General features: G+C 54.4%; 1 protein-coding gene across 3 annotated transcripts; it reads right to left on the bottom strand.

The window, feature by feature from the left end:
• Positions 1–4,361: 4,361 nt before the first annotated feature.
• On the bottom strand, positions 4,362–17,614 carry Stac2 (SH3 and cysteine rich domain 2). Of its 3 annotated transcripts, XM_047542816.1 has the most exons (11): positions 17,154–17,614; positions 10,298–10,604; positions 9,690–9,787; positions 9,433–9,523; positions 8,170–8,282; positions 8,002–8,074; positions 7,847–7,908; positions 7,349–7,446; positions 6,636–6,687; positions 6,179–6,316; positions 4,362–5,641 (listed from the first exon to the last, which is right to left on the bottom strand). In XM_047542816.1, exons 1-11 carry the CDS (start codon positions 17,241–17,243, stop codon positions 5,537–5,539), a joined length of 1,227 nt encoding a protein of 408 aa, XP_047398772.1. In that variant the 5' UTR covers positions 17,244–17,614; the 3' UTR covers positions 4,362–5,536. The 3 variants fall into 3 exon arrangements, 2 of the variants coding, with proteins under 2 accessions (XP_047398772.1, XP_047398773.1); XR_007107572.1 differs by lacking the exon at positions 6,636–6,687; XM_047542817.1 differs by lacking the exon at positions 17,154–17,614 and having other exon boundaries at positions 10,500–10,604.
• Positions 17,615–20,006: the final 2,392 nt, after the last annotated feature.

The raw sequence follows: 20,006 nt of genomic DNA, 5'->3' as shown, positions 1-20,006 counted from the left end.
GAACATCTTCTTCCCAGCCCTGAACCAGAGAGGAAGGTTGTTGGAAACCACCCCAACCCAATTCCTCTTCAGAAGTAGAGGACAGGACCCCAGGAAGAGAATGATGTAACCCAGGAACTGGTTCTGCCCTGGACCAGGAGATGGTGCTGTTCCCTCGCAGGATGCTGTGGGTGTAGGCTGAGGGCTCATGGGTTTTCGGTTGATTCTCTGGTTGGGTGTTTTGGAAGGTGGAGGGGGAAGGAACTGATTGGGTAGAGGAGGCTACCTCTTGGGGAACCTTGAGTTTCATCCCTTTTTTTCTCCTGCATGCGAGGGAAGGAAGTGCTCTACCATTGACCTCCAGTCCCACCTCACTTCTTTCTGAACCTCATCCTAGTCCTGGATGTAACCTCTATCCACCATGATCTTCCAGGTTTTCCATGATCTTCTGAGGTTTTCTCAGAAAACCTCAAGGGAGAAAGACCCCTGCAATAACCATCTCTTCCAGATCCTGAAGCCTTGTGAAAACTACAACTTTAAGTTGGGCGTGGTGTCACATGCCCATAATCCCATAATTCCAGCAATTTGGGAGGTTGAGGCAGGAGGATCATGAGTTCAAAACCAGCCTCAGGGGACTGGGGCTGCAGCTCAGTGGTGGAGTGCTTGCCTCCCACGTGCAAGGCACTGGGTTCTATCCTCAGCACCACATAAAATAAAATAAAAAGATATTGTGTCTATCTACAACTAAAACATACTAAAAAAAAAAAAAAAAAAAAAAAAAAAAAAAAAACAGCCTTAGAAAGGTCCTAGACAATTTAGCGAGACCCTGTCTCAAAATTCAAAATAAAAAATAAACAGGCTTGGGATGTGGCTCAGTGGTTAAAAATCCCTGGGTTTGATTCCTGGTACCAAAAAAAAAAAAAAGTTTTAAAATGTGTCTTGGCAGCAGAACACAGTGGTTCATGCCCATGGCTATAATCCTGGCAGCAGAACACAGTGGCACAAGCCTATAGTCCCAGCAATTCAGGAGGCTGAAGCAGGAGGATTACAAGTTTGAGACCAGCCTCAGCAATTTAGCAAGGACCTAGGCAACTCAGAAAGATCCTGTCTCAAAAATTAAAAAAATAAAAAGTGCTGGGTATGTAGCTCAGCGATGGAGTGTCTTTCTAGCATGTGCAAGGCTCTGGGTTTGATGCCAAGCTTCTTGATCCCCAGATGGTATGCTTTCTCACAAGAGCATACCACTGTCCCCATCATATAATTTTGTACACCTTTTCAAGGGGTTAATGGACCCCCAGGTATGAACTCCCTGAGCAAGCCCAACCTCTTTTTTTTTTTTTTTTTTTTCCAGTCCTGGAGATTGAACCTAGGGACACTCTATTACTGAACCACATCCCCAGTTCTTATTATTCTTTATTTTTGAGACAAAGTCTTGCTAAATTGCTAAAGCTGGTTTCAAACTTGTGATTCTCCTCCCTCGGCTTGAGTCACTGGGATTACAGGTGTTCACACTGTGTCTGGATTCAACCCCTCATTTTCTAGATGAGGAAACCGAGGCCCAGAGGAGCCATTAACTCCCCACAACCTCAGCATTGCCCAAAACCTAGCTCTGCTTCTAATTTCAGCTCTGCAGTCTCCAGCGTGGGAGGCTGTCATTCAGAGTAGGATCTGCAGAGGTACAGAGTATAGCTACTGCTGTGAGGCCAGGAGCAGGTAGGGGGATAAGGAGGCTTTAGCCTCCTTCTTGGTGCTGTCTCTGAGGCTAAGGTAGGAACAACCTAGGATGGCTCCTGCGAAACACAGGAGGGTCAAGGCTGGAAAAGTATATGGCCTTCCTTGTACTCTCAGCAGGTCCCCCAGCTGGCCTAGGCTGAAGAAGGTGTAGGGGCCACAGAGAGAGGGCCACCTAGATGGGTGGGATTGCATGGAGGGGCTTGTCCTATGTCTTCCTCTACCTCTAGTATTCACCTCTCTGCCCTTTTAGGCCTCCCTGTCTCTTGACTGAGACACTCACCACTTTCTGCCGATCCCTTGCATCCAGGTAACCATTACCTAACCCAGATTAAGCTCAGACTGAGGTGGGAGGAGGAAGAGTATGTGTAGATCAGAGACTGCCAAGCCAAATAGTGGCTGACACTGCCAATGGTTTCCTGGGCATCCTCTGCCCCAGACCAATGGTGTTGCTGGTCCAGACCCTCAAGAGGAGGCACAGAGGAGGGCAGAGGCTATGGTGGGGACACCAGCTGTTCCCAGCCCCTAGGCTGTGAGTGTGCTGTCAGAGACTCAGCCACCCGAAAAAGCTGCTGTGTTCAGCAGTGCTGCAAACAGGCTGGGAGGAGGGGGTCCACACCAGCTGCCTGCTGGTGGCTGACACTCCGTGTGCAGAAAGCTAGACTGCATGGTACTCACTATCGAACCCCTGGTCCAGCATCCCAGGGTATCTTTGTTTCCATTAGAACATTGAGGGATTCCTTAGGAAGGAGAAACAGCTAAACGGGAGGAAAGACATCTTTTCTTTTCTTTTTTCAGTGCAGGGCCTCAGGCTTGCTAGGCAAATACTCTTATCACTGAGTCACATCTCCAGCCCCTAAAGACATGTTTTCTAGGAAGGTTTTGACCACTGATTTGCTGGTTGACCCTGGACAAATTATTAGCCTACTCGGGACCTCCGTTTCTCCATGTATGAAAAGGGCAGGATTGAACTGTGCAATCTGTATGCGCTTGGATAAACTACTTACCATCTCTATGCCTCAGTGTCCTCATCTGTGGAAAGGGGACAGCACTGCCTTCCTTGATGGGTCACCAAGAGAATTAGATATTATGATTTTCCGGGCAGGCTCCCCTGCGTGCCTAAGCGATTCCTCTCTCTTCAAGCCTTCTAACTCGTAGTATGACCCCTTTTTCCACTCCTAAGGCAAGGGACCCTAAGAAGGGAGAGGGCTGCCCTCCCTTCCCTGACTTCTTACTTCTAGAACCTTCCCTGGGTGAAACTACCCAAAGAAAGCTCAAGGAGGGGACACAAGGTCTGGTGTTACCGGTCATCCTAGCTCAGGGGGCGGGGGGAGCTGTGGCTCAAATCCAGGTGGAGGAGGGTTGCTGTCAGGAGGGGCAGCCCCCACCCTTCTGCAGCCCGGAGTACCCGCGTTGCCCTGGCACCCCAGCAGCCTGCCTCTTGCTAGCTAGCGCTAGCCTCCGCTTAAAAATAGCCCTGGACGTATTCGCCACGGCCGTGACGCTGCCGGGCAGGCAGCTGGGAAGGAGGCCGCTCCGCCAGAGCTGGTGGGCGGCGGGCCGGCTGCTCCGGGAGGGGCGCACCGCCATCAGCCCTGGTGCCAGGCTCGGGATGATGAAGGCGCGGCTGAGTCATCTCAGGGACCCAATGTCCGTGACTGTCCCCGTCGCCAGAGTCTTTGTCTCGGTCTTGAGGGCTGCGGGGCAAGGCTGATTTCGATGCGTGATGAGCCCTCTCAGGCCAGGGTAGGTGGGTCTCGAGGGCATCTCTGAGTGGGAAGCGCATCCTGGAGGTCCTGATGGTCCTGACGCGGCTAGGTGTGCGTCTGCCCCTGCGCGACTCAGGTGCGCAGCTAACCGGAAGGTGACCACGCCCCCCCTCTCCCTCCAGCGTGCCCAGACCTCCGTTTCTCCCCTCCTCCGGCCCCTTCCGCATCCTTCTCTTCTTTCGGCTCTCCCAGACCCGCCCTTTTGGGGCTGCCTGCGCGCAGGGAAGCGAGGAGGCCTGGCTCTGCCCTGTTAGTGCCAGCCCCAACGCCCTCCGCTCAGAGGCCGACGACTTCTTCCACCTTCAGGCCCCACCCCTACTCCCTGTCCCTTTCCTTTCTGTCTCAATCAGACACCCAGAGCAGACAGGCTGGGACAAGAAACATTTACTTAGGGCCCTGGGACTCAGCAATGCCCCAGCAGACCCATCATGCAGCCTCGTGTACAGTGGGCATCGGGCCCGCCCCTGGGGTACTGCTGGGGGGGCCTCGTGGCAGCAAACAGGGCAGTGTGGCTTGAGCCCCCTCTGCAGGGGGAAGAGTGGGACAGGGTCCACTGGGTAGGAAAATCTGTGTCCCTCTCACTGCATGGAGAGTGTGACTGTGCCCAGGATGGGGGTGGCATTGGCTGGGGCAACCAAGGACACAAGAAGAGGTTCTGAGCTTGGGGGAAGGGGCTGGCACCAGAAAAAAAAAAAAAAAAAAAAAAAGCAGCCTGCAAAGGGGAGGTCCTCTGTATATGCCGGGTCCATCCCAGGGGTTCCTACTCCCTTCCTTTCCTAGTGGCCAAACAGGACATTCTTTTTTTTTTTTTTTTTTTTTTTTTTGGGTACCAGGGATTGAACTCAGGGGCACTCGACCGCTGAGCCACATTCCAGCCTTATTTTGTATTTTACTTAGAGACAGGATCTTACTGAGTTGCTTAGCACCTCACTTTTGCAGAGGCTGGCTTTGAACTCATGATCCTCCTGCCTCAGCTTCCCGAGCCACTGGGATTACAGGCGTGCCCCACCTCACCCAGTCAAGACATTCTTTCTTGTCTATCTCTTAACCTTTCTTCCTCCTAGGGTTCTGTGTCTAAGACAAGGGAGCAGACACAGGCAGAAAAGGGACTCGTAAAACACTAGCCCCGTGCCCTGCAAAGCCTTGGGGAAAGGGGGTAAGGAAGGTCAGCCCTGAGGGTGGGGCTCCTGCAGGAACGGGAACTGACAATCCCAGGTTTCTCTAGTTGCTCCTGGTGACTGGGGCTTTTGGAGTCCTGTCAGTGAAGTGGTATATATTGACCAAGCATGAGCCAGTCTTGTTCTCAGTTGTTTTTGTGTCCAGACTGCTCTTGGGCACCCTCTTCCTGTAGACATATGTAGGCTGAGGCGACTTTGTGGTGATTGTCCTACTTGAGGGGACAGTCTCAGATTTGTCACACACTTCCTAGACCTCAGCCCTCCCCCACTCTGTTGCTTGGGTTTCAAGTAATGGGAGAAATTCTTGCAGAACTTTCCTGAGAATTGACTGAGTGACAGTTGGCAAGACTAACAAGTGGACTCAGGGTCCTCCCATGGCCCTGGATCTCCTCTCAACCCAGATAGAGGGCTGAGGGATCCAGAAAAATCCCTTCCTGAGGCCCCACCCCACTTGCAAAGGGGCAGACACAACATAGACCCAAGCAAAGGCTCCGTGAGCAGAGGGGGGTCTGGCATGCAAAGGCGGTGTAGGCAGGTGGAGACTCCCTGGAGATGCAGCAGGGGATTCCCCAGGGACCTTCCCCAGGGCAGGACTCAGTGTGGCAACTGAACTGGGGGTACCAGGCACTGGGTGGACCTACCTGCAGCTTCCTCATTTCTTCCCACTTTCTCCTCCCCGCTCCCAAGTCCAGGAAGATCAACCCACTCAGGGCACCCCACCCAAGATATAAAACCCTCCGCAGTGTAGAAGGCTCCTAAGCTGTGGTGGGTGGAGCCTAGGAGAGGGACAGAGGGAGAAAGGGTGTGGCCAGGGCACCTGCTCCCCTCCCCAGCCAGAAGCAAGGGCCAGGGGTGACATCTGGGTTCTCTTGGCTCCTGTCAGATCTCGGTCAAGGCATCAGCTGGCACCAAGCCCCGCTTCTTGCCGCTGCTGACGCGGATGAAGCCATCAGCATCCTTGCTTCTGCCCACACCCACACAGATCTGAGCGGGAGACACACACAGAGCTGAGGCCTGGCACCACCTGCAGCCCTGCTCCCCAGTCCTGCTGATGTCCCCAGGGGACCCACCCTGGGGGATGATGGGACTAGTGTCAGATGTGGATGAAGCCTGAGCTGAGCTGATGGGAGCAGATCCCATGAGGGTACAGGCTCAGCTGCAAGATCAGGACCCAGAGGATACCAGTGCCCCATTCCACTACCATTTCACAGAAGAGATAACCAAGGTTACACAGCAAGCCAGAGGCTGTCAGCATTCAAATCCGAGCCTCTGGACTTCTAGTCCAGTGCTCTTGCACTATCCCAACTGCCTCTAATGTCATTCAGGTCCCTGCCTCTGTTGGCCACCAGCCTGAATTCCACAACAGAGGATGATGGGAAGACCTTGCCACCCCTTCATGTCTAACCTGCTTTCCCTCCTGCAGCCAGGCTGCAAGCATCCTCCTCCAGGGCACTCAGCCCTGCCCTGCCACCTCTCTCCCACACTCCCTGCAGGGCCCAGGTCAGGACCCCAGAGGCTCACCTGGTTCTCCTTGAGGCTCATGTAACCCTGTTCCTTGTTCCCAGAGAAGGGCTGGCAGCAACGCCAAACATTCTCGCCTGGCCTCACCCGCTGCACAAAATTGGCTGGGAAGAAGCCAACCCGGTCACCAATCTTGCCCTGTGGATGAGGTTGGCAGTGAGCCCCAGCACAAGCTCCGACTCAAACTGATTTCTCCAGACCCAGTTCCCACTCAGAGCTAGTGCCATCACCCTCCAGATCTGGGGCTCTCTTTTTATTCCAACCCCCAACTGCATGGCTTCTGGGCCTGGAAGGGCATGAGGTAGACGGAGGGACAAAGTTGAGGAGGAGAGAGTCAAACTAATGGCAAGGCCCAAAGTTTGGTCCTGGGCTTGGCTTGGGTCAGTGATTGGAGGAAGGGAGGTCTTCTTCCCAGTGAGGATGAGGGCTCCCTCCATGCCCCACCCTGCCAAGTCACCTTCCACCAGTCCTCATTAGAGTCATCCACCAGCATGATGCGATCTCCAGGCCTGAGGAGGAGAGACTGGGGCAGCACATGGGGTGCCTGGACACCGTGCACATCCATCTCAACTGAGAACAGTTTTTTTTGTTTGTTTGGTTTGGTTTTTTTTGCAGTGCTGGGGATTGAACCCAGGGCCTTGTACTTGCAAGGCAAGCACTCTGCCAACTGAGCTATATCCCCAGTACCAGCTTTTTTTTTTTCCCCTTTGGAACCAGGAATTGAACCCAGGGGTACTTAACCACCAAGCCACATCCCCAGCCTGTTTCTTAAATAATTTATTTAGAGGCAGGGTCTCACTAAGTTGCTGAGAATGGCCTTGAACTTGGAATCCTCCTGTCTCAGCCTCCCGAGCCACTGGGATTACAAGTGTGCACCATGCCTGGCTTAAGAGCGGCTTTTTGATGCCCTCAGAGGACACTGTAACCTGGTACAGCAGGCTCTCTCCAGGACAACCCAGAATGGGGACAGGAGACAGGACATTGCACCAATCACTCTTGGATCCCAGGTAGCTTCAGTTCCTGTCTGGGCTCAACAGCCTCGAGTATACAAGGAGAAGGTTCCTGAAGGTCCCCCTCATCCTTGTGTTCCAGGCTCAGCGAGGTGGGGAGTGGTCCTGAGACTGGAGCCCTGCCTCTGCCCAGTAGGGCTGGACCACAGAGAGGACTTACTGCAGAGCCAGGTCATTGTTCTCCTGGGGCAGAAACTTGTAGAGTGCAACATAGGAGTGCATGGCCCCCACATCCTTCCGCAGGGGGGCCTTGGGGGCCTGTGGGAAAAGCTCCGGGTCAGCGATGGGTGGGCGACACCCTCACTTCCCCCACTCCCCACTTACTCTGGGGACTGTGATATGGGACCCAGTGGGTCCTGGGTCAGTGATCAGGAGAAGATCCTCCTGCCTGCTCTGCTCACCCACCCCTGCAGGGTCTAGGGAGGGGAGACAGCCTCTGCCTGCTTTGCTCTGGAACTGCCTGGCCTTGGGGAGCAGCAGAGGTACAACAGGCTGTGGGCGGGTGGTGGGAGGAGTCCCCTGCCTCTGTGCCTCTCCTCCTGACACTGCCTGACCTTGGGGACTGAGGACAAGTGCAGGAGTAGTGACTCCCTCACTCACCCTGTTCCCACCCACCTGTGGACCAATGCCAAGGAGGTGCCATGCAGCATGAGCTCACCTGCTGTCCAGGGCTCCTGTCCTCTGGTCCTGACCCTTCATTCTCCGCTGGGGCTGTGAATACTGGAGATGCCAGGGTGGGCCCGGGTGTAAGGTGGCTGCAGCGGCCCCCCACTGCACCCACTCCTGCCCTGGTTCCTTCCCACCCTCACTCACCACTGTCACCAGGCCCCTCCTCTGAGCTACGGATGCTGCCTTCCCCATCTTCAGTCAGTTCATCCCTCTCACTCTAGGGACAGGGAGAGGGGTGGGCTCAGTACCTGCGCCCACTGTCACACTCAGACGCCCCTTCCCCTGAGGCTCCCCTTGAGCACCCAGCATTACCAAGCTCCGTGTGGGGGACTCAGACGTGCTGCTGAAGCTGGAGCGGTTCATCAGTGCCAGGGAGGTGCCATAGCGCAGGGTCTCGTACACCGGGTCCACCTTCCCACTGGTCCCTGCCAAGCGTCCACTCTCAAGACCTGGCATCCAGCTCATGGCCTTGCTCTGTCCTGCAGCCTGCATCTCCAGCCCTGGCCACCTGGCCGGGACTAGCCACTCAGCATGCTCCAGGCTGAGCTCCCTTTTTGCCCTCACCTGCCCCTTCCTGGCCTTTGCCATCCCAGGGGCAGCTACCATGGTTATCCCATGGTGTCTTCCCGTGGTGTCCATGCAGACATCTGGACTTTCCTTGATTGTTCACAGACCTTACAGCCCTGCAGTCACTTCACACCTCATGCCACCTCCCCGCATCCCTAGCATCTGACCATGTCTCTCCATCTCTACTGCCTGCAGCCTGGTTCAGACTACTAAACTCCTGGCAATTGTCTCGGCCTCCCGCTTCCGCCCCAGCCCCTCCAACCCTCTCAGCAGCCAGAAAGCTCCTGAAAAAATATAGTTAGTTATTTCTCTTAGAGGAAATCCAACAGACTACTCTAAATTGGACTTCAAGGCCCGGAACCCACAGTCTCATTACAGTCCAGTCTTCTGCTCTCACTCCTGGCCCCTGCCACCGTGTCTTGGTTTTGGCTTTTTTTTTTTTTTTTTTTTTTTTTTTCTTTTAGCAGTGCTGTGCATCAAAACCCGGGACCTCACACATGCTGGGCAAGTGTTCTACCACAAAGATACATTTCCCGCTCTTTTTATTTTTTCTTTTGAAATAGGGTCTAGTTAAGTTGCCAAGACTGGCCTTGAATTTGTGATCCTCCTGCCTCCAGAGTTGCTGGGATTACAAGCCTGCACCACTGCACTGGCTCCTATCCTTCTTGTTTAAGACACTCACCCAAGTGGGAATTGATTAATGATTTGTGAGACTGTCTGTTTAATTTCTATCTCTCTCCTTTGTTAGACCATAAACCCTACCTTTTCCAGTGCTGTGTCTCATGTCTAACACAGTGCCTGGTACTTAATAGTTGCTCAATAAAGTGACTGAAGGCTAGATGAATGAATGAATGAAGCCTACATCAGGACAAGAACATCTAGAGAAGGCAGTGGTAAGAGTGCCAAGAATTGGCAGTGCCAATGTGACTCAAGTGCCCGTCTGAGAGATGTGTGGATTTGTCATCACACCACTAGAGGCAGGGGCCATGGGATGGAAGGGACACTCACCAGTGGGTGGGGACTCTCTGCTCATGGCACAAGCTGGTGGTGGCTCATGCACCAGGAGTGGGGAGCTGAAGTTGCGCCGGAAGGAGGTGGACTGTGCCAAGAGGAGGCAGAGAAAAGGTATGGGGAGGTTATAGCCCTTGGAGAACTTGACCCTTCCTGAGCCCAGGGACCCTTCCACAGAAGGAACCAGCCTTGAGGGGTTCATTCACCCATCCTGCAGGGCAGTCCCAGGGGCACCACACATGATCCCCACTCACCGTCTTGCCTGGGCATTGCTGGTGGGAGATCTCCTCAGAGCACCAGAGGTGGACGCTGACTTTGCACATCTTACATCGCAAGGCCTGCTTAGAGTTTCCTAGGAAGAATTTGGGTTCAGCAAGGGAGGTTGGTCAAGAGGTGACATTCCCATGGACAAGGGGGAAAGAAGGCAGGCAGGGCATGGGGAGCAGCCACAGGGCGCAGCATCTGGGGTGTAGAGTGGCACTGGAGTGGAGGTGTCAGTGAAGACAGTACCCAACCAACCCCACCACACGGATTTGGAGGGCTTGAACCCAGGGGTACTTAGGGCCTCCGGGAGCTAGAAGAGATGGTTATTTCAGTTATTTTTTTTTGTACCCGGATGTGGGGTGTGTGTGTGTGTGTGTTTGTGTACCTGGGGATGGAACCCAGAGCCCTGCTGTCTTGTAGGGAGCTCTCCACCACTGAGCTAAAGCCCTGTCCCCAGGGATGCTTACATCTGCCCAGGGAGAGGCATTAGTATACAGGAGTCCCGCACAGCTGGAGCACACCAGCAGGCAGTTCCATGGCCCACTCCCCTAAGCCCACCCAGCCCCTCCCCCACCGGCTTCAGGGCCCAGGCACCTACCCACGATGAGCTGATGGCACAGCTCACAAGGGCTGGCTCGCTTGAAGACATGCTCCTGGAAGCTGTGCAGCCTCACTGGTTTGAGTGCTGCCAGGGGGCGTGGGATTTGGCACGGGGAGGGCGCTGGGGTGGGCAGGCCCCTGTCGGTGGATGCGGGTGGTGGGGAAGGAGGGGGCAGTGGGGTTGGGGGCGTCAGCAGCACCTCAGTTGGGCACTTGAGCTCGGAGCCGGAGCGCAGGAAGAAGTTCTCCACGCTCTTACTTCGGAGGATGGTCTTGAGGGAGAGCGAGCGCTTGAACCGCTGGAGCTGGGAAAGAGGGAGCTGTGGGTGGGAGGCTGGAGGAGGCGGCCCCTGCCAGGGTCCCCTTCAGGGTGTCTCCTGCTGCAGCAGTGGAGGCTGAGGGCCAGGGAGGAGAGCAAGCACTAAGAGAGACTCCTGAGCTCCAGTCCTCCTCAGGAGCCAGACAGGGTCCTCCATGAAGCTTTATGGGATTCTGGTGGAGCAAGTATATAATCAGGAATGGTGGTAGATGATCAGATGGCCAGGGAGTCGCTGCTGGTCCCCCCAAGGCCCAGTATTGCCAGATTTTCCACTTTTCAGGAAAAACCTAGGCTGTCATGTGAAATTGGACAGAAATGATTTGAAAGAGTTTTCCGTTTTTCTTTTCATTGTTCTTTTTAATAGTCACACAATATTTTATCACATGGATGTACCCTTTACTCCAGTTAAAAAACAAAAACAAAACCAAGAAACTCTTTGGGGGTAAAGCAAAATACATAGGTTCCTCAGTTTTCCATCTGTGTTCTCCAGCAGGCTGAGGAGAGGAGAGAGTGGTCGTCCTGGTCCCTCATCCTCGAGACTGATTCTCCCTTGAACACATCTCTTCAGCCCATTCCTCAGCCACCCCATCCCTGCCTCAGTCCTGGCTCAGTTCAGACTGAGAAGGTACAACTCTAGTCTCGCTCAGGACCTCAGCACTCCGCCTTGTGTCCACCCATACCCCACTCAGGGAATCCTTGACCCTGACAAAGACTTTCCATGGCCCCTCAGGACAGTCCAAGGCCTTCACCATGAGACTGTCCTGCAACTTGGGCAAACCCATCCTTCCCACCCATGCCTTCCACCTGCAGCCCAGGTGTACAAGGATTCTCAAACTCATCCATGCTTTAGGCCTCAGAACTTTGATGTATTTGTCTTCTTCTCTGCCTTATCCAATTAATACCTTCTTTATTTTTTCAATACCCTTCCAAGGGCTGCTTGTCCTCCTGGGGAAGCCAGATCTGTAGGAATTTCACTTAGTGTAGGAATTCCATTCCCACTGCACCTGTGCCAGTATGGACACATTACAGCTCTGATCAGGTTACTGTTACCTAGTTCTCACCCCCTCAGGAGTCTGCAAGCCCCTTGAGGGCAGGCACTGTCACCTCAAATGCCCCCACAGGGCCTCATCACACAGTGGGTGGTCAGCCAGTGTATCTCATTTGAATACATGATAAGCAAGTGACTGGGATCTCTCTCTTTTTTTTTTTTTTTTTTTTTTTTTTTTTTTTTTTTTTTGTGGTGCTGGGGATTTGAACCCAGGGCCTTGTGCTTGCGAGGCAAGCACTTTACCAACTGAGCTATCTCCCCAGGCTGTGACTGGGATCTTAAGTGGAGCCCATGTTTGTAGTGCAGGGTCCTTTCTGCAGTGAGGCCAGAGTTCCTTCCCCTGCTCAACAGAACATACCTTCATTGCGTCTGCCCAGAGCAAGATCTGGAGACCTCTCTACCCAAAGCCTTGCCCGCTCCCATCCTGTTGAAAGCCACCTTACCACTACCCAATCCTTTCCACCAGCAATAAAAAAGGGGGCCATAGGCCTGGCTCCAGACAGGAAGACTTGGCTAAGGTTCCCAGCTGGCCTGCCAGGCAGCCTGTGTGCTGTGGCTGCCTGCCTGCCTGGCAACGGTGCCAAAGGGATGGAAGTGATGGCCCCTCCAGCCTCCAGGAAGCCAGCCCGCAGCAAGACAGAGCGGGAAGCAGAGGGAGATGTTTGGGCACAAGGCTGGTCCTGATGTGCCAGCTGGGAGGCCAGAGCCCTGGGGTGTCTGGCACACTGAATTGCTTAGCTCCTTCCAAACCTAACTTCCTGGACAGCACTGTGGACTTCTTTGTGCATCTATGAGAAGTTCGGCCCCAGGCCCCTGGTGCCTGGGCATTGGAGCAGAGGTGGAAGGCCAGAGAGATAATGAATTAGAATACAATACACAGCCTAGGTCAGGTTGTGGGCCATGCGGGTCTAAGTGTGGCTCTGTTGGCTCTGATGGGCCCCAAGAAGCAGATGAAGCTTCTACTGTTCTGTCCAGGGACCTCAGGCATAGAATACATGGAGGCAAAACTAGGAGATGTGCTGGGAATAAAACAGAACTAGAGCTGGGCGTGGCTCATGCCCATAGTCCCAGCAGCTCCAGAGACTGCAGCAGGAGGAGTGCAAGTTCAAAGCCAGTCTCAGCAACTTAGTGAAACCCCGTCTCAAAATAAAAAAGGAAAAGGGCTGCAGACAGGGGTCAGAGGCTAAGTGCCGCTGGGTTCAATCCCTGGTACCAGGAAAAAAAAAATCTACACCTGCTGCCTGAAGGCAGTCACTTTACTTCCTTTCTCTGAGCCTCAGTTTCTCTCCAACCAAGAGGAGACTAGACACTCTTTGGGCAATACAAGATTCAGGGGCCAAACCAACCCACTGACCCAGAAACTTGTCTACAAGGGGCTGCCACTCTCGGATCACTGGAATCAAGGTAGCACTTATTTATGCGGCATCTCATTAATCCTGATGCTACCCTCTGAGGTAGTGACAATTTTTGTCCCTCTTTCAGATAAGGGGTTAAATCACTTGCCTGTAAGTCCTCACCTGGTGAGTAGAGTCAGGACCTAACTGTGGCTCTGTGCAGAGCCCTAGTGCCCAGGAGCATCCTGCTTCTCTGGGCCCTGCCTTGGCTCCCGAACCTGCCCTCAGCTGTGCGATGTGTTCATCCATCAGGTCAACTAAGGAATTTAGGGGTAGATGGGACTTGAAGACCTAGCTACCTAGAGCAGTCCCCACCCATCATACTGTAATGCTCTGGCCACATGGTGTCTGAACACTTTCTCACTGTTGGTCACCTCCTGGGATTTGAAGTACAACCTCTCTTGGGACAGTCACTCCATCTTTGGGCAGCTGCAATCACTGGAAAGTGCTTCCCTATATAGAGCTGAAACCTGCTCCCTGTAACTTCTGCCTATCAGCCCTTTCTCCTCCCTTGGCTCCAGCAAGAGCTACTCCCTTTTAGATACATAAGCCCTTACGATACATGAAGTCATCGATCATTTTCCCCTTCTCAAAACCGTGAGCCTTGTGGGGTGAGATTTCAAGTTCCCACTCTCCTGCCTGTGTCCTTTCCTGATACTCCCCACTCCAGTCTCAGTGCCAACAGTCACCTCTGCAGGGTACCAGGGGCCTCTGGAACACAATGTTCCCCAGCACTAGGGCAGCCTGGACTTTGCCACTGACTCCCTGGCACCATTGTAGGCCACAGATCCCAGGAGGGTAGAGAAGTGGGAAGGAACAACATGCCACCTGGGGTGGTTGGCAGGTGCCAAAGGCTGTGACCAGAGGGCAAGATGGAGACACCTTTGCCAAATGGCTTGATGCCCGTCTACTCCAGAGACATTTGGCTTGGCTACTCAGACCTCATTTTGACTTTACTAGACCAGGTGATCCTGCTCCTGGGACTCCCAGCTTCTGCAAGAACCTTGCCCCATCTTCCCGTCAGCAATTTCACCCCACTCTGGCATTGGGGATTGAAGCTAGGGATGCTCTACCACCAAGTCCCATCCCTAGATTCTTTTTTTTCTTTTTGCAGTACCAGAGATCGAACCCAGGCCCTTGTGCTTACAAGGCAAGCACTCTACCAACTGAGCTATCTCCCCAGCCCCCTAGCTCTTTTTGAGACAAGGTCTTATTAAGTTACTGAGGCTGGCCTAAAATTTGTGATCCTCCTGCCTCAGCCTTCCAAGTTCCCGGGACTATAGGCAAGTGTCACCATGCCTGCCTCCCAACAGCTATCTTTTTTTGTGGTTCCACTGCCCTGGGACCCATTCCGCAGCATGCGGAGAAGTTGCCACGTACCCTGGCAAGCCGGACCACCCAGATTCTATTCTCACTCAGTGCATCTGGACTTGTCTGGCTTGGAATCTGAATTACAAGATCCGTTCTTCTGAACCCCCTCCCAGAATCATGGCCTGGCCTGCCTCTTTCCTTCCCCACCTGACCCCTCCCTTGAGGACCCTTCTTTCCTCAATTTCTCACAGCATTTCCTGAAAAGGTAGGCAGGTAGCTGGCAGTGGGTGATGGTGGACACGGAGCAAACTGATTCAGATGGCGGAGCTGGCACAGAGGGATCCTCCCAGGGATGGCACACCAAAGGGGGGTGAATAGCAGACCTAGTGTGTCAGGGTGAGATGGGGTCCCAGAGAGGAGGTCAGCCCTTTAGGAGGCTCCCTGAATAGGTACAGGGCTGAGACTCAGGCTTCGGGTAAACAGAAGGTTGGACTCCACTGGCAAGAAATGTCCAGGGGGCACCAGACTGATGAGAAAGCCTGGAATGTTGGCTTCACTGCCTGAAGAGCACCAGGTCCCCTGTTGTTCCTGCCTCACACTGAACCGGGTGGGCTGCTGCCAGCTCCCTTTTCTTCCATCTCCCCATCTCTGCAGTCTGAAAACACAAACTTCTTTGGGTCAGGTGAGCTAGGGTTGAAGGGAGGTCGCAAGGTCCCTGAGTTCTCTCCCTGCCATGTGGAAGAGCCCCTGATCCCTCACAGCCCAGCAGTTGCCACTTCTGAGTCCTTCTTAAGGCTGAATGGGGGCAAAGATCAGGGCTTCAATTGAACTGGCACAGAAAAGCCAGGTCAGATGCAGAATCTCTCTCCTCTGCCCCTTGGACCTCCCTGGCTCACACCCAGGGTGATGACATTGGAGGGTCCTTGGGCTGGGAGGCAGGGTGGTAGAGATCTGCCAGACCCTAACCTCCCCCTCCTCACACAGCTGAGCTTGCAGCATGCTGGATTGCTGAGGCAGCACTGCCCAGGCTCGGCCTGTCCTGGGGAGCTCCTGAGGTGGGGGCTGGACAGACAGGCCTTGGCATGGGAAGCCTTGGGAGGGAGGTCCCTGGGAAGCAAGCAGAGGACCATTTATGTCTGCCAGGGTGATTAGAGGGCAGTTGAGTAGGTCGGGGAGTTGGAACTCAGGTGGGGCTCTGACCTGGGACTCAGCCTAACAGAAGTTGGCACAAATATTCCCAGAAACATTCTCCCACCCCACCACTTCATTCCTTTCCCTGGATAGACTTAGATCTCAAAGGCAGACTTAGCTTTGTGGTCCCAGAGGTAAGAGGCTCATTTTCGGGAGGCAGGAGAAGGTCATGTGCATCTGAACATTTGGCTATGGATACCCCTTGGGTCCCCTAGTCCAGGGATGGGGAGCTACGTGGGATACCTCAGTGAGACTCCACCCTATTCACCGTCATCCCTTCACTCTCTTGATGACTTTGACCTTGAATTAACCTCCTATTCAGAGGGGTGGTCAAGATGGGGTGAGGAGGAAGAGGGACAGTGGGAAGAGTCACAGTTTAGCTAGTGATATCAGGAAGCCCAAGACCCACCCATTTCTGGTCTTCACTGTACCCCTTCTCCTCAGGTAACCAGAGCAGGATGGGAACAAAACACCAGGTGCAAGGGAGAGGGAATGAGGCCTTGACCTGAAGTCTGGGGAGGGACAGGGGGCACCCTGGGCACAGCGCCTGGCTCCCTCCCCATCCCCAGGCCCGCTCAGGTTGCTTCCTGCAGAATTTCTTGAGCACCTAGAATTTGGGGAGGGAGCAGACAGATTAGAGGTGAGGAGGTTGAAAGTGAGGGATGGCCTTCCCCCATCCCTTTGAGTGCCAGGAATCTGGGCTCCGCCTGCCTTCACTGGGGAATAATTTATTCATTGTGATTCTCGCAGGAGTAACAATCATACACAATTAGGGTTAATTATGACATTCATTAATTACAAAGACTTCTTTTGCTTCGGCCCGCCCCCATCCCTTAGGCCCAGTCCCGGGGTGGGAGGTGGGGTTGCTTCTCTTGCAGTTCCTGGAGCCGCGACATTCAGGGGGGTCCTGTCTGCAGTGGACATCTGAGCTGCCGCAGCCCCCAGCGCGGTCTCGGAAGATGCGCATCCCGGGTCGCGGTCTCTGGTCCCCGAGTCTAACCCGGCTGGGAGAGGGGAATGAATGCAAGATTGCTGTGGGGCAGAGAGAGACGCCCAGAGACTCAGATAAACCCACAGAGGGACACCGAGAAAAACCGGGAGACTCGCACGGAGAGGACACCAAGATACACACAGACAGTTGTAGAGATATTTCAGAGAGATACGGGCAAAGAGAGACAAGACTGAACCGCAGACAGACCTGGCCGCCACGGGAGGGGGTGCGCCTCGCACGCACACACGCGCGCGCACACTGGCCGCACGGCTACACACCGCTACACACTCCCTGCGCCTTCGCTGCGCCGATTCCCTCCAACAAAGCCGAGTTACAACCTCCCAGGAGGTAGCGAGAGCGCGGCCGCTCATCTCGAGCGCACTGGCGCGTCCTGGTCGTGTGACTGGGGACTCCTTGAGTCCCCTCTTCTCAAACCCACTCCTCCCCGCGTGTGGCGGCGTGCAGTCTTAGGATCACGCGGGCCAGGGTAGCTACGGTGACCCCAAAGCGCCCGAACCCACGGAGAGGAGCGCGCGGTGAGGAGGGCGCCCGGGGTAGGGGTACCGCGGCGGGGTCCAGGCCTCGCGCCCCCTGAATTACCTTGGTTTCCTGGAGGGTGGAGACGGTTCCCGCAGGGGTGTGGGTGGCCGCGTCATCCGGCTCGTTCTCCTTCTCGCTCATTTCGGTCATGGTTAGGGGACAGGGGCAGAGAGGGTGCTGAGACCCGACGGCAGGCCAGCCGGGCGTAGGCTGTGGGTGGCAGGCGTCTCTCTGGGACTCTGAAGCCCTTCTCCAGAGACTGTCCCCCAATGAACCCCAGGAAAAACCCTCTCAGGCAAAGCAGCCCCCCACCCCCGGGCGCGGACCGAGAAAGTTGCCGGGGTGGCGGGGGAGTGGGAGGCAGTTACACCCAGCAGAGGAAGCGGGACGACCCCAGTGGCAAGGACCGAGGGTCCGCAGAGGATGCTGCTCGCAGCGAAGGGAGGAGGGAAGTGGGGATGCAAGAATGAGTCGAACGAGGGAGAGATGGAGCTGTCCGAGTCTGGCCCGCTCCGCTGTCCTATGCGCCCGCCCCCCATCCCCCACCCCCTCCCCCCGCCGGCCCCAGCCGGGCACCCGGAGGCCCCTCCGCCCAGTCCTCGCCTCCCAACTTTGATTTAGGAGGTCGCTTGGTCCCTCCCCCTTCTCTCCGCTGCTCCCCCGCGCCGCTATGCAAATCAAGCTTCTCAGCTATTGGTTGCCTTGGTGGCCAGGAGGGCAAACTGGGTGGAGTCTTGGGGGGCTCGACACGATGGGGTGGAGCTTGACATCCTGGGGTGGGGCTTGAGGGGTAAAGAAGTAGAGGGGGTAGTTTTACACTGAAAAACCTGGGATGGGGGCGTGACAAGATTGAAGGAAGTCTGGAATGATCATAGTAGTCTGGATGGGGTTGCAGAAATAGAAATGAGTTGGAGCTGCAGCAAGATGGCTGAGCATGAGATCGAAGTAAGGACTTCCTGATAGTGCAGATCAGAAGATGCACTGGTGAAGGAAGACTGAGAATCCGTCCTCCTCATTAACTGGGTTCCTCTCTCCCCTGGAGAGGCTGTTTTCAAATATACATACCTCTGGACTATGACTAGGGGTTTTCTGAAGCAGAGAAAAGACAGCTTAATGGGCCAAAAGCTAGGCCAGACAATCCTTGTGGATGGAGAGCTGGACAACTATAAGCCTTTCCAGTCTTGGTGTCTGGACTTCAGCAGGGAAGGGTTCTCTCAGTCCTCATACCTAAAGTCCCCAAGCCTCTCTAAGGGGCATCCTCCTAAGATCCCACCAAGACTGGAGTTAGATCAGGAGTAGGAACCATGGGGGAAGTGGTCTTCATTTTCCAAAGCATCCATTCCCTGCTTAGTCTGAAGATGCTTCCAGGGTACACTGATTCCTCCGGACGATTTTCCCAAGTACTCCCTCACCTCCAGCCCTGCTTTTATTCTGCCCCTTCCACTAATAGGTCCAGCTTCATCTCTTGGCCTGTCCAAGGAGAGAGACAGTTGGTGTTGCAGGTATCCCTTCCCTCGGTGTGGGTGGAGAGGCTTCTGGGTTTAAGTCTGCCTCCCCTTCTGCCGAGGATGGCAAGAGGAGGGATAGTACTCAGTGGTCCTGCCTTTATACAACCCCTGAAGAACAGGTGCTGACTGCTTCTCCACCCTCAGTCATCCGCTTGATCACTGTCCTCTCAAGGATGAGCTCACCATTGGAGTACTGCTAAGGGTACCGCCTCTAGGAATAGAGGGGTTTTCGTTTTTTTTTTTTTTTTTTTTTTTTTTTTTTTTTTTTTGTCTTTAGCAGAAGTGGGACAAGGGCGGATGTGAGGGTTTGTGGCTATGGGGGATTGGTCCCCTCTCCCTCCAGATCCACCGCATCTGCAGACTCCCTCTGATTTTCACCTTTCCTGAAAGGAGCTGGGGTGGAGCCCATGAACCCTGAGCTCATTCCTCAAACCAGTCTCCCCAGCGGCCCACTCAGTACCGGCCTTCTAAGAATCTCACCCCTCCTTGCCCTGTTCGGGCCAGCCTGACTTCTCCTTCCTGGGCAGCTCAGATTACAGTGCTTGGAGCACCTATGATGGGGTCATCAGGCTGTGTATCTGTCCCAGGCTGAAACAATCAGGAGCTTTTCTTGGTCTGGAGACTTTCTGTGGAGATACCCCTCTCCCCCATCCCAAAGAGATGGGGTTTGGGGTTCCTCTGGATCCAATTCCTGTAGAATCACTGAGGGTGTGTGCTGAGGCAGGTAATAAAATCCTTTAGAGCCTTGATTCCTTTATCTGCAAGATGGTGGCTGCGCCATTGTAACCTCGTTGCTGGAGCATGCTGGCGGCTCACAGGATGGCACTCAGCCCAGCCAAGACAGCCAAGGAGAGTTCTTTTTTTTTTTTTTTTTTTTTTTCTTTTTCCTTCCCCCTTTTCTTTTGGGAAATTTGTACCTTCCCATTGCTTTCTGTGAGGCAGGAAGAAGAAAAATGACTTCTTTCCCTCACTTTCCTTGACTATTTGGAGCCTAGCATTCCATGGAAGAACCTATGGAGAAGAGGTTATCCATGGACAGAATTCCCAGGGGAACCAGGGGTAACAGCGACCAAAGAAAGCCAGGGAAGTTGGTGGCCCTGGGTCCATCTGGTCTGAGCATTAGAAGTCTGAGGTGGGGCCAACATGGAGAAGGCAGGGGGCTGGATCCTATGACCTCTGGATGTCCTTCCTGGCTGCAGCCTTTGTGTTTCAGAGCGGTCTTTCATGAACTAAGTCTGAGTCATTGCTCTCAGTGCCGACGACTCCCACTGCAGTGGCTCAGAGATGGCAGCAGCAGTCTGGCCTGCTTCTCCTGGGGAGGGAGGACCCCGTCCTCTCTCAGATTGGGAGGGTAGAAATGAGGTGTAGGCTAAGAGAGGACCAGGCGCTCCAGGAGGGGAAAGGG

This window comes from Sciurus carolinensis, chromosome 3, assembly GCF_902686445.1.
Source record: "Sciurus carolinensis chromosome 3, mSciCar1.2, whole genome shotgun sequence".
Taxonomy (NCBI): domain Eukaryota; kingdom Metazoa; phylum Chordata; class Mammalia; order Rodentia; family Sciuridae; genus Sciurus; species Sciurus carolinensis.
Note: the sequence above shows the minus strand (reverse complement) of the source record. Positions and strands in the feature narration are given on the sequence as shown.